This window comes from Diaphorina citri, unplaced genomic scaffold (genome assembly GCF_000475195.1).
Source record: "Diaphorina citri unplaced genomic scaffold, Diaci psyllid genome assembly version 1.1 scaffold529, whole genome shotgun sequence".
Classification (NCBI taxonomy): domain Eukaryota; kingdom Metazoa; phylum Arthropoda; class Insecta; order Hemiptera; family Psyllidae; genus Diaphorina; species Diaphorina citri.
In genome coordinates this window covers 94,558-106,326 of record NW_007377963.1, presented here as the reverse complement: position 1 = coordinate 106,326, position 11,769 = coordinate 94,558, and the positions used below count along the sequence as shown (strand labels likewise).

The window sequence follows — 11,769 nt, the reverse complement described above, 5'->3', positions numbered from 1 at the left end:
TAAATAATACTGAAAAACACAGAAAAAAGTCATTCCACTAGACTTAATTAAAACTGAAAAACAAAATCCGTCCACCGAGGACCAAAATCTGAAAACTTGAACGTTGAAATTTGAATTTTGAATTTCAAAAAATTCCCGCCGAATACATTCGTAGATTCGTTTACATGCAAAGTTGTACGGATGTACGGTATATTTAAGAAATTTGTACGACTTTTCGGTCACTGGAACTCATCTGACAACACCGCTCTTCCCTTATCATTTGTTCATTTCGTTAACTTCAAGGATCCGGGTATTCCGGAAATCGCAAGTTTCACTTTATTTTATTTTAAGTACCTGGGTTATCTAGATCTCAAGTTTCTATTTTAATCTATTAAGTTTTATCTTGGTGATACAGTTAACAGTTGAAGACTTTTAGTCCTAGTTCAAGATCAGAACGGCAATCATGATAATCAGATGATCTGTTGGTTTGCCTCTCCCATCCAACAACCCTGAGAACCAAAATCCAAGGAATCTGAGAAGTAAGTACTCATGTCTATAGGCAGGGAAAGATTTACATACTGAGCACTTGCTCTAGTTATTGTCCTGTGAAAACAAAGTGGTTATCACAATGGAATGGACATTGATGGCAAAATGAACTTTTATCAGGTAACATAACCTCATTTTATGTGTGTTCTCTGGTTACCAGTGGTTCAGTGAACTGTATCTACATAGATGTGGGATTGTCAGAAAAAGGGCCTTTGTAGTACCTTCATTAGCCCAATGTATCCAAATATCATCTTGGTGTTGTACAATACATATTGCCAAATTTCATGAAAAACTGACCACCCATTCAAGAGTTAGCCTGAAAGAAACAGACAAATGAAAGGAAAAATCCTTTGGTTAAAACTTATGACTCACAATATTTGTTCTACTAGTCTACCTACCCATAGGTCTACCAGTCTCATGTTGAAATACATGAGTTTCTGCTCAAACACAGGTGAATAATGGATAAAGAAATGGATAAAGAAGATGAACTAAGCACCCAAGTAAGAATGGTCTGGGCCCTCCCTAGTTTTGGCAAGCCCTTATTTATGTTTTTCTTCTTCCAGATCTCAAATGTTAACATGGATGAAGTTGGATTTCATCTGTCACAATGCTTGGATAGCCTACAGGTAGGCTTCTTCCAGATCTCAAATGTTAACATGGATGAAGTTGGATTTCATCTGTCACAATGCTTGGATAGCCTACAGGTAGGTTTTTTTTTTTATCATTTGACAACAGTCTTTGAACATAGCAGAAGACACATAAATAATTATAGCCCCTTGGTCTACTAATAATGATATCCTAGTGCATTTCACAATATACCAACTTGTTTTCATCCTATCCTCTCTCTTTTTTCAGATAATATTCAACAACTTGGTTCACAGTGGAAAAATTGTACTTCAAAATGTACGAGACAATAGTCAAATGGTGCTTGTTCAAATACAAGGCTGCCTGCCATCATCTTATTTCTCAACGTTTCACAGTTTTCTGCAGACATTACTTCACAGTTTACAACAGTTGAGACAAAATATAAATGCATCATTTTATTTCTACCGGGGCCCTTTTGTTCTAGCTGACACATGTAAGTTTGGATCCTACTTCAAAGTTTGCATGATGCTTGAAAAAAAACACTGACCTGATTACCCACAATACTTTACTTTCTATACCTAGGATAAGGAAAGTAAAAAATGTTACATTATTAAGAATTTGATATATCAGCTACATTTGAATATCTTTGGAGGCTAATCTCTACCATGTCCTACCTATTTTATTTTACTAGATTAATTTTTATACTTTTTTAAACTTGAAATAACTGATTCTTTTTAGCTAGGACACAACTTATCTTGATTATTTCTTGTCTTATTTCAGTCAACAGAACAAATGCAATCTCTGCAACACTGGGGCTGGTATGTGGCACAGGCATTGGTTTAGTAATAGGACTATGTCTCCAGTATTCATGTGCTCCTGTGTCCTCTATGAAAGCTATTGGTTGCATGAATATGTCTGGAATAGAGGTAATTATCACCTGCTATCTAAAAACATCTTATGATAAGTTGTCCTGTAAAAAAAAAAGTTCAATTTTAAGAGTAGTTCTCTAATCACCTTTTATTTTATAAATCTTTTCTAGCTCAACATAGTCCAAGGGGACTGTTTGAACAAGCAATGTGTTATCAATGTTAATGGAAGATGACTGATAGCATGTTAAGTTTATGGAAGCTGTAGAAAATACAGTGTCAGATTTTACATGTTTATTTTTACTTAAACATTTTTAATTTATTTCTTCTTTTATTTTCAGGATATAACACTGGATGATACTGCTGTTCCTAGTATACTCTACTCAGATCAAATTCTAGTCAAAGTATTTGCTGGTTCTATAGATGCTGTTGATATTAGGATTGCCTCCGGATATGCTAGTACTCTACGGAGACTTCTGACAAGACAAAGTCATGTGAGACCTATTTATAAAATTTCTTGTGTCTCAAGTTCTTTTTAGGAAAGATCTAGTGTCATGTCATAGGAACAAATTTATTAAGAAAAGCAACAATATACTAAAATAGTCTAGTCTAGTATCTATTTGCTGATAGCCCATGCTTTGGTTTGGAAAAATTGGTTTTTTATACTTTATTTTTTTGACAATTTTCTTTACTAAATCTTAAAACATTTGTAGGGAAGAGGTTCCACTCTTATCAAATTTTCACTGTTACCATTTGTCCTGTCATATTGGAACAGAACACATAGTCGGATTTCTCATTTATTATATTATTATTCTATTGCAGAACACCAAAACCCATGTGCCTGTAATATTGGGGAGAGATTGTGCGGGTGTGGTGGTAGAAGTGGGATCTGCAGTGTCCAAGTTCGAGATAGGAGACGAGGTAACGTTCATTTTATTTGTTTGACTTACTTTCAAGTTATACCTATCCTTTAATAAGAACTAAAATTGCATTTGTTCAGAGTAGGTGTACACTTTTTCCTATACTCAACACGTTTTTTAGTAACATTGAGACACCAGTTCCTAAACATTGAGTGTTTTTTCGGAGATCACATGAAAATCGGCCTTTAATTTTATAGTCAGCATGGCATATGACTCAGCTAGATTTCTACTGAATACCATATAAAAAAGAAGATTGAACACTTTTTTTGCTGGGATTGAACCCACCCACGCCATTTTGTTTGCTACGCGCGAGACCACTACACCAACAATATAGGTACAGGCTGTTAACATTTATCTATTATGCTATGTTACTAAACCCATAATATACTCGTACACGAGTCCTTGTTTAGACTGCTGGGGTAAAGGAAAGGGACTTTTTAGTCTCATTCGAGCAGGACAAACAAGGTATATTCTCTTCTACTGTGGTATATTACAGGTATGGTCCGCTGTTCCTACTCACAGTCAGGGAGTTTTAGCCGAGTACGTGGTGCTGAGGGAAGATCTGGTCAGTAAGAAACCAAAGACATTATCCTTCGAGGACAGCGTGTCTCTAGCGTACTCGGGAAGCATTGCGTGGGATTCTATATTCCATAAGGCTGACTTGAATACGTCCAATGCGGAAAATAAAAAGTAAGTGTTTGATAAGTACCTACAGGTATAATCTAGGATACTCATACACAAAAAACATATATAGGACTGTAGGAATGCCCGAATTTTGAGGTTTTAGTCCAATATTTTTTTCCCTTTTATGTGTAAAGCTGTATTCAAACATAGTGGACGGCTGTCGATCGATCGTCGACTGAAACCGTCCACACTGCCTCGACAACATAGATTCACCTCGTCCATCGACGGCCGTCCACTATGTTTAAATACAGCTTTATTCATAAAAGGGAAATAATGATGGACTAAATAATCTTTTCTAAGAGTTCATAAATTAATTACCTATATGTTTGTTTTGTATTGCAGGATTTTGATCCACTGTGCTAGTACAGGGGTGGGCTGTATTCTCATACAACTCTGTAGACTACTCGACACCCATATTACCGTCACTTGTTTATCAAGAGCAGTACAGGTGATGCTGGGGTTCGGTGCCTCCAAATGTATACCGCTAGAAACTCCAGATTTGGAAGAGCAGCTAATCAAACAGAGGTCTAGGTAAGCGAATTGAATAGAATAGGAAAAGTTCCAATCTTTTTGATTGATTGAAATGGTCCACTTTATTTTTAGCAATAACGTAAGTATACAATAAATGTAGAACCTCCCTAAGATTACAGAACCTTCTGGGAGGTTTTGCACGTTTTGGGAAATTTGGGGCTGAAACTTCATTTTCCCGTAACACTTCTTTAGCGGTTTTCTCTGAAACGGAAAAATTTGAAGGTTTTTTTTTTCATGAACCTAGGTATCTGGAAATAAGTTGTTCGTTCGATCCCTAGGATAACTCCTGAGGGAAAAATTCCCTTTGAACATTATGTAGCAGTAGGGTTTTTCCCCTCAATTTATCTAAATAGTTGGAATTTCCTTTTGTTGAAATTAATAATTCAAATGTAATTTTTTCAAGTGAATTTTTTGCTTGTCGCGATGTCGTTTAGGGGACCCATTCGGACAATCCGTCAATAAAATTTATTTTTCTTTTCATCTTCTTCTTCTTCTTCTTCCTAGCCCTTTCCTACTTATATAGGTCGACGTTTCTTGTCAGTCTCTTCCAGGCAGCCCTATTGTGTACCTCACGTCCTGATAAATTTCTCATTTATTTTTCTTTTCTTTTCACATTATATTAATAATATTTAATCCAGACTTTCTTCTTATTTTCCCGCAGATACGATGTAGTATTCAACTGTAGAGGAGGAACGGAAGCTCATCAGTTGTGTCTACAGTTGTGTTCCAAGCAAGGCAAAGTAGTAAGCGCCGTACCACCACGTCTCAAATCTGACTCCCTGGGGTTTCTATTAGGAATGTTCTATTCGTTATACGTCAATATGTTCTATGTAAGTTATTATCACTGTTAAACTACGCAAAACTTTTTGTGTTGACTTTATTTAAGTAGCTAATTAAAGGTCATATTTGGAATAATATTATGAAATTGCAATCACGTTAAAATTTGGCTAACAAAAATAATACTGAAGTCTTCTCCTAAACTTATACAAAAATGAAGCTGTCAGCTCCCATTGCGTAGTGGTCACTGCTCTGGCCTTGCACGCGGGAGACCCGGGTTTGATTTCCGGCGGGGTCAAGAAATTTATATCATGCAAATGATTGATTCCGTGACTGGCTGTTTCGGGGCCCACTCAGCCTCGTGAGGAAAATGAGTAGCTATGACATATAGATGCACATAGCGACCGGTGCCAGCATGGTAGGTAAACATTGGATTTTAGGATTATTGAGATATTGGGAAAATCCTACAATGCTGCAGTGAGCACCAAAGTTGTGACATAATAACACAAAGAAACTGCATTTACATTTTTTTTTTACATTTACATTATTATTATTAATATTATTTTGAACAAACGAAGAAACTGCTGGGAGATATAAATATTTGTGTTTTTTTTTCTTTGGTGAAAAAAAATGACATAAAAACACAAACCGCATTTACATTTTTTTTTTTTTTTTTTTTTTACAAAAATGAAGCTTCTGCCTAGTTTGCTTGGGGCGAACTTTATCCCCTATCTCGTCCTTCTTCTCTCTCCGATTTCGGTTTAATAAGACCTTTGCTGTTACAATTCCCTCTATCAAACCTATTCAAGGTGAAAAAGAAAAGAAGTTCTGCGTAAAGAAAAAATATTTTTTTTTGAAAATTAACTATATGGAAAAATCTAATAATAATAAAAAAGTTCTGCGTTAGGAAAAATAATTTTAATTGAAAATTACCTATAGGTATGGAAAAATCCAATTTCGTCTTTCTTTTGTTTGGACAGGTTTTAGGTAGAACGTCGTGGGACCATGTCCGGTTTTCTTATACAATTCTAGATCAAATCAGCAACCTGGTGGATTCTGGACACTTGCGACCTGTAGTGGGGAACATATTCAAACCTCAGGATCACCAGAAAGCTTTCCACATTGTGGACTCGAACCAGGCCATTGGTAAAACGGTCATCAACTTTGTCCGGTGAATTTGCGAGAGAGTTTTGGTTGTCTGTTAATGTGTTGAAAATCGACGAAAAAATCTCATTTAAGTACCTACCTATCATAGGTCTTGTGTTTACGTCACCCTAGTAACTCGAATTTTGTAGAGAATGAGATTTTTGTATATTTGGATTGGGTTTGGTATTTTTCCTTGTGGAATCTTAACTGAGTTATCCGCAATAACGGCTTAACTCCGTACACTAAAAGGCCACTCGGAAGCTTTGGTGTAAGGGCAAACAACACAATGCGAATGCCTCTATTTTCAGCCCAAGATTATAATAATAATAGACTCTTGAGTGGAAGGCAACCACTAGGCGAGGTTAACGCCTTAGGCGTTCTCTACCACCTAACCCTTAGAGCTCCATTATTATGTGGTCAAATTCTCAAATAAATGAGGATAAAATTCAATACCTCGGCTGGGATCGAACCCACGCCCTCCTGATTACCAGGCGAGCTTCTTGACCATTACACCACCGAGGCAAGATTATCCTTACGGATACGAACTTAAATATAAGTTCTGATTATACGGGTATACCGTTCATTCTGCGTAGCCCTGACGTAATGCATGTCTTTACCAAGGTACTCTATTTCCACAAGAGCTCAGTTACTACAGTATTTTTACAGGAAAAGTTCTCTCCTTATTTAGATTGCGAGAGTAAAGGAAATCAGTCTCATTCTGACAAAATAAACAGGGTGTATTTAGATGGAATAAAATAAACAGGGTGTATTTAGATGGAACAAAATAAACAGGGTATATTCTATTCTTCTGTAAAATTAACTAAATTCGAGTTACTAGGTTTTCAATTTTGACATGAGAGGAACACCACCCTGAGGGCTTGTGTCTTGAAGCACCAAAGGGAACGTAGGATATAGAGGTAATAGAAAGTAATAGTTGTTGGGAAAGAGAAGGGGACCCTACACTATACACATTGTAGCAGTGATTAGGAGTACCTTAAGTAGGGAAAAATAGAGGTGTATTTTTCTTTCGGGAAACTTTCGGGAACGGAACCGGTTCTCTTTTGGAAACTTAAGTGGCACCTATAGTAAACCATAGGAAATTAAAGATGGCGCACCATCGGAACCGGTTCTCTTTTGGAAACTTAAGTGGCACCTATAGTAAACCATAGGAAATTAAAGATGGCGCACCATCGGAACCGGTTCTTTTGGAAACTTAAGTGGCACCTATAGTAATCCGTTCCGTTTCCGAAAATTTCCCGAAAGAAAATACACCTTAAGTAAGAAAGATTTTTACTTTTTTTTCTCTGTTGGATAAGGTTTGTATTTGACATTGAAAGCCTCGAATTGTTTTAACGAACGAAGTGAGTTTTAACTCGAAGATTTTGGGCCCAATGTGGTCTATGGCGACGACCCCTAGCGGCCCTTTTCTAAATTCTACAATTTGTTTATCTGCTAGAGAGAATTTTATTGTTTATTAAAACAATTAACTATGTTGTGATATTCACCAACAGATGTTTAAAGAATCAAATATAAAGATAGGTTATTCTATGTGAATTTTGGCTTTTGGTATATTTTCTGAACATTTGACTTTTGACGAAATTGGTTACGAATGCACAGGAATCGACCACTAGGTCACTTTTGCATTTAAAAAAAAAAATCTGGTGTGAACATCACACGACTTTCCTTATCCTTTTGAAAGATGCTTATTTGGGTGTTCTTCTATTGTAATTTTTACAATACCTCTAACCGCTTAGTCAGTATAGCTGAAAACCGCCAAAAAGCGGCCAAAATGCCGCCAACTGCAGCACCTATCCTAACCAAAAGTTTTGTGTTGCATCTTTGTCACATTTGACAGCTGCATGCCAAATTTTAAGTCTCTAGCTCTTACCATTCTCGAGATATTTTGTTTACAGACAGATAGATGGACAGACACACACACGGACCAATGGCTGAAACTTTCTGATTTTGTAGGTCATATTTGAGCCACTTCTACTAGTCAGATTGATTTGAATTTTGGGTAAGTTATGTAGCTTGGATAGAATATATTACGTGAAATTTGACCACCCCACTCTTACCGTTTTCCATACAGGGTGTACCTTATAAACGTGTTTTGGCACTAAAAACTGACCATCGAAAATTTGACCCGATTACATTACTTTCCTTCCTATAGGATAAGGAAAGTAAAAACATGGCTTGAACTAAGTACTCTACACAAGAGCTCATTTACTACAGTAAGTTGTTTTAAAACAGTAGCAACGAGTGATACTCCTGAGAACCCGTAAGCCCTAGGTAACCAGGGCGGAAGATTAAAATACAGGGTGTGCCGCATCTCACTTTCCCTACACCATTCCTACACAGTGTGTTACATATTATAGTGTGTTGTGTTACAATGAACAGGGGTTGTAACATACAGGGTGTTACAATATACAGGGTTTTACAATATTCAGGGTGTTTCAACATACAGGGTGTTACAGCATATAGGGTGTTACAGCATACAGGGTGTTACAACATAGAGGGTGTTACACTGTATCGGATGTTACGAAGATTAAATTTATGGGCAAAAATAGTAATTTTCCTACGGGTGTCCCAATATTTTCTTACAGAATTGCTGATTTTCACGAGCAAAAGTCTTTTTCCATGGGCAGTGAGAGTTATTAAATGTACAACATTACGAAAATATACCAAAAGCGGAAATTCACGTAAAGAAAAATAGTGAAGATGAACCTTGAGAATGTATTTATTAGAAATAATCAACGTGTAGTCTGTGGTTAGGAGCGAAATAAATTAATTTACCAATGGAGAACAAATTTCAAATATTTTTTTTTTATCTAATAAATATAAATAAAAAAAAAATATTTGATACACCTAATTGATTCATTTGTGTTTTTCATTTCTTCTGGCCAAGGATCTAATTGCTCTCTCTCTCTCTCTCTCTCTCTCTCTCTCTCTCTCTCTCTCTCTCTTCTAGTTACGAGCTACAATTGGTAGTCCTATTATTTTAACAACAATACCTATAGCACTGCTTTTCTTAATGAAAAGTTTAAAGCAACAAAAGTCTTGCCTTTCAAACAATTAGATGAGATATTGTCTTTGAGTATTTATTTGAAGAACAATATGACTGAAGTCTCAGACCTTGGGGTGAAAGTTGGAAAGTGAATAATAATCATTATTGTTTTACCTAGTATCTAAACAATAGAAATGGCAAGCTTACAATTTTATTTTATTCATTCAGGGTGTTACAATCATTAACGAGACACGAAATGGTTTTATTTCTAGAAATTTTGAAGAAAAAGACAGACTTTTCAGCTTCAATCCGGAGGTGGGTTTGAATCCCAGCAGAAGTTTACTACGTATAAATAATAAAAATAATAGTGCTTATTTATACTGATCGAATGGGACTAAAGATAAAGAGTCCCTTTAACCCAGCAGTAGGCTACTATCATTATTGTGGTCAAAGTCTCAAACAATGTTGAGGATAAAATGCCATACCCCGGCCGAGATTGAACCCACGCCCTCCCGATTACCAAACGAACGACCACTACACCACCAATACAGGTGGTGTGTGACCAGGTAATAATAATAATAATAGATTTTTTAACCACTTTCTCTTTTACAAAAAACTTCTCTTGTTTCACTAAGTACATGTAGTACTTTTCGGTAACATTATAATTGTTATTGTAGGTATTTCTTCTTTCTTCTAATGCATAGTGGAAGAGCTATGCCAACGTTCAGTCGAGTGGAATCTCGAGTTATTCATTCTTTCCGAACTTCGGGAAATGTTGAAATACTTTTGTTCCTACACTAGAAATGACCTTTACGCTCACGTTCTACTTCTTCTCGAGTTTTTATTATCATCATCATCATCATCATCTATTATTAAACTATTATTATTATTACCTATTATTATTGTTTTACTTCAAGGCATATTATATTGCACCATTTCTGTAACTGTGAAAATTAATGAAATTCATAAAGATCTATTAATGAAATAGACAGGGCACTGAATCAAAATCTTGTATCTACCTATACCTACAAAATGTTTAGATAGAGAGTTCTAATCTTTACCTTTTGGTATGAAATACGAGTCTGTTATTTTTTTTTCTCCTCAAAAATTGAACCCGGGACTTTTGGAGACAGAAGAATACCTTGGTATTCTTTTGGTAACGCATATTCTCTCAGGTTTTGCGAAATACGAATGTAATGTTTCGCGCAAATCGAACCCATGACCTTCTAAGTGGTAGTCGATTGTGTTACCGGTGGTCTTCTATATTATCGTCTATTATACAGAACTCATAGTAATAAGAAAATAAGATGAATGTTGAATGTTCTAGGTATCTACGTCATAAGAAACTATTGTTACCAGAAACCTTAGGAAAGACAATGCCTGTGCAGTCGCCTTGAATTTTGTGTCCACTCAAATGAGAGCGTGCTCATTTGACAGAAGACAGAAGCATACACTGTGAAATCTTTACCATCCGAACCTAACCTATAGCCTATAGTAGAGTTTACAAGCTACCTACACGGCTCTTTATTAGCCGAAATATTGTTTGAGGCTCGCCGCAAATTAGAAGCGTAGACCCGCGACTTTTAGTAGCGCGTATTCGCCTGAAGAACCAAACCTATGAAAATGATATCAGTTAACTTGAATTATAATCTGTATGTTTTGAGGTCCCGGGTTCAATTTCCGGTGGGGTCGAAGCTTTTCCTGTGTGCTTGGATATCGCGGTGTCCTCAGCCCTCAGCCTCGTGAGAACATTCAAGTTCTTGCTTTTGACGTTAATGGGTGTTACAACATACAGGGTGTTACAATATTCAGGGTGTTACAACATACAGGGTGTTACACTGTATCGGATGTTACAACATACAGGGCGTTACAATATACAGGGTGTTACAATATTCAGGGTGTTACAACATACAGGGTGTTATAACATACAGGGTGTTACAACATACAGGGTGTTACAATATACAGGGTTTTACAATATTCAGGGTGTTACAACATACAGGGTGTTATAACATACAGGGTGTTACAACATACAGGGTGTTACAGCATACAGGGTGTTACAACATACAGGGTGTTACACAGTATCGGATATTACAACATACATGGTGTTACAATATACAGGGTGTTACAACATACAGGGTGTTACAATATACAGAGTTTTACAATATTCAGGGTGTTACAACATACAGGGTGTTACAACATACAGGGTGTTACAATATAAGCATTGTAGGATTTTCCCAATATCTCAATAATCCTAAAATCCAATATTCACCTACCATGCTGGCACCGGTCGCTATGCGCATTATATGGCATAGCTACTCATTTTCCTCACGAGGCTGAGTGGGCCCCGCAACAGCCAGTCACGGAATCAATCATTTGGATGATACAAATTTCTTGACCCCGCCGGGAATCGAACCCGGGTCTCCCGCGTGCAAGGCGAGCGCAGTGACCACTACGCCATGGGAGCTGACACTGCGCCATGGGAGCTGACATTAAAAGCTGTCTTCATGATATTTACATACTCTCCGAATGTGGTACCTCGGTACTTTTTATTATCATTATTACGGTACTTTGGTATAGATAAGATACATACAGGGTGTTCATACAGGATAAACGTAGATAAGATACATACAGGGTGTTCAACATCAAAGTGCCCCATAGGAAATTAACCCGTAAAATCAGTTTTTTGCCCCATAAAAGTCCCCAATACACTTTGTGAGTCCACTAAGCATTC

The 11,769-nt window shown here is 36.7% G+C and overlaps 1 protein-coding gene across 2 annotated transcripts; it reads left to right on the top strand.

Annotated features, from left to right (window-relative positions):
- The first annotated feature begins 267 nt into the window (after positions 1-267).
- LOC103509778 (reticulon-4-interacting protein 1 homolog, mitochondrial-like) lies at positions 268-7,270 on the top strand. 2 transcript variants are annotated; one of them, XM_008474410.2, is made up of 10 exons: positions 268-518; positions 1,167-1,229; positions 1,381-1,603; positions 1,891-2,036; positions 2,318-2,470; positions 2,799-2,897; positions 3,393-3,586; positions 3,923-4,111; positions 4,773-4,941; positions 5,869-7,270. In XM_008474410.2, the coding sequence occupies exons 2-10, from the start codon at positions 1,182-1,184 to the stop codon at positions 6,061-6,063; spliced, it is 1,416 nt and encodes a 471-aa protein (XP_008472632.1). In that variant the 5' UTR covers positions 268-518; positions 1,167-1,181; the 3' UTR covers positions 6,064-7,270. The 2 variants fall into 2 exon arrangements, with proteins under 2 accessions (XP_008472632.1, XP_008472631.1); XM_008474409.2 differs by lacking the exon at positions 1,167-1,229 and adding an exon at positions 1,089-1,151.
- Positions 7,271-11,769: the final 4,499 nt, after the last annotated feature.

Coding starts and splice junctions, on each gene's coding strand:
- LOC103509778 (XM_008474410.2), top strand. CDS start 1,182: ATGGATGAAGTTGGATTTCATCTGTCACAATGCTTGGATAGCCTACAG. Junction 1,604..1,890: donor TTTTGTTCTAGCTGACACAT/GTAAGTTTGGAT, acceptor GTCTTATTTCAG/TCAACAGAACAAATGCAATC. Junction 3,587..3,922: donor TCCAATGCGGAAAATAAAAA/GTAAGTGTTTGA, acceptor TTTGTATTGCAG/GATTTTGATCCACTGTGCTA.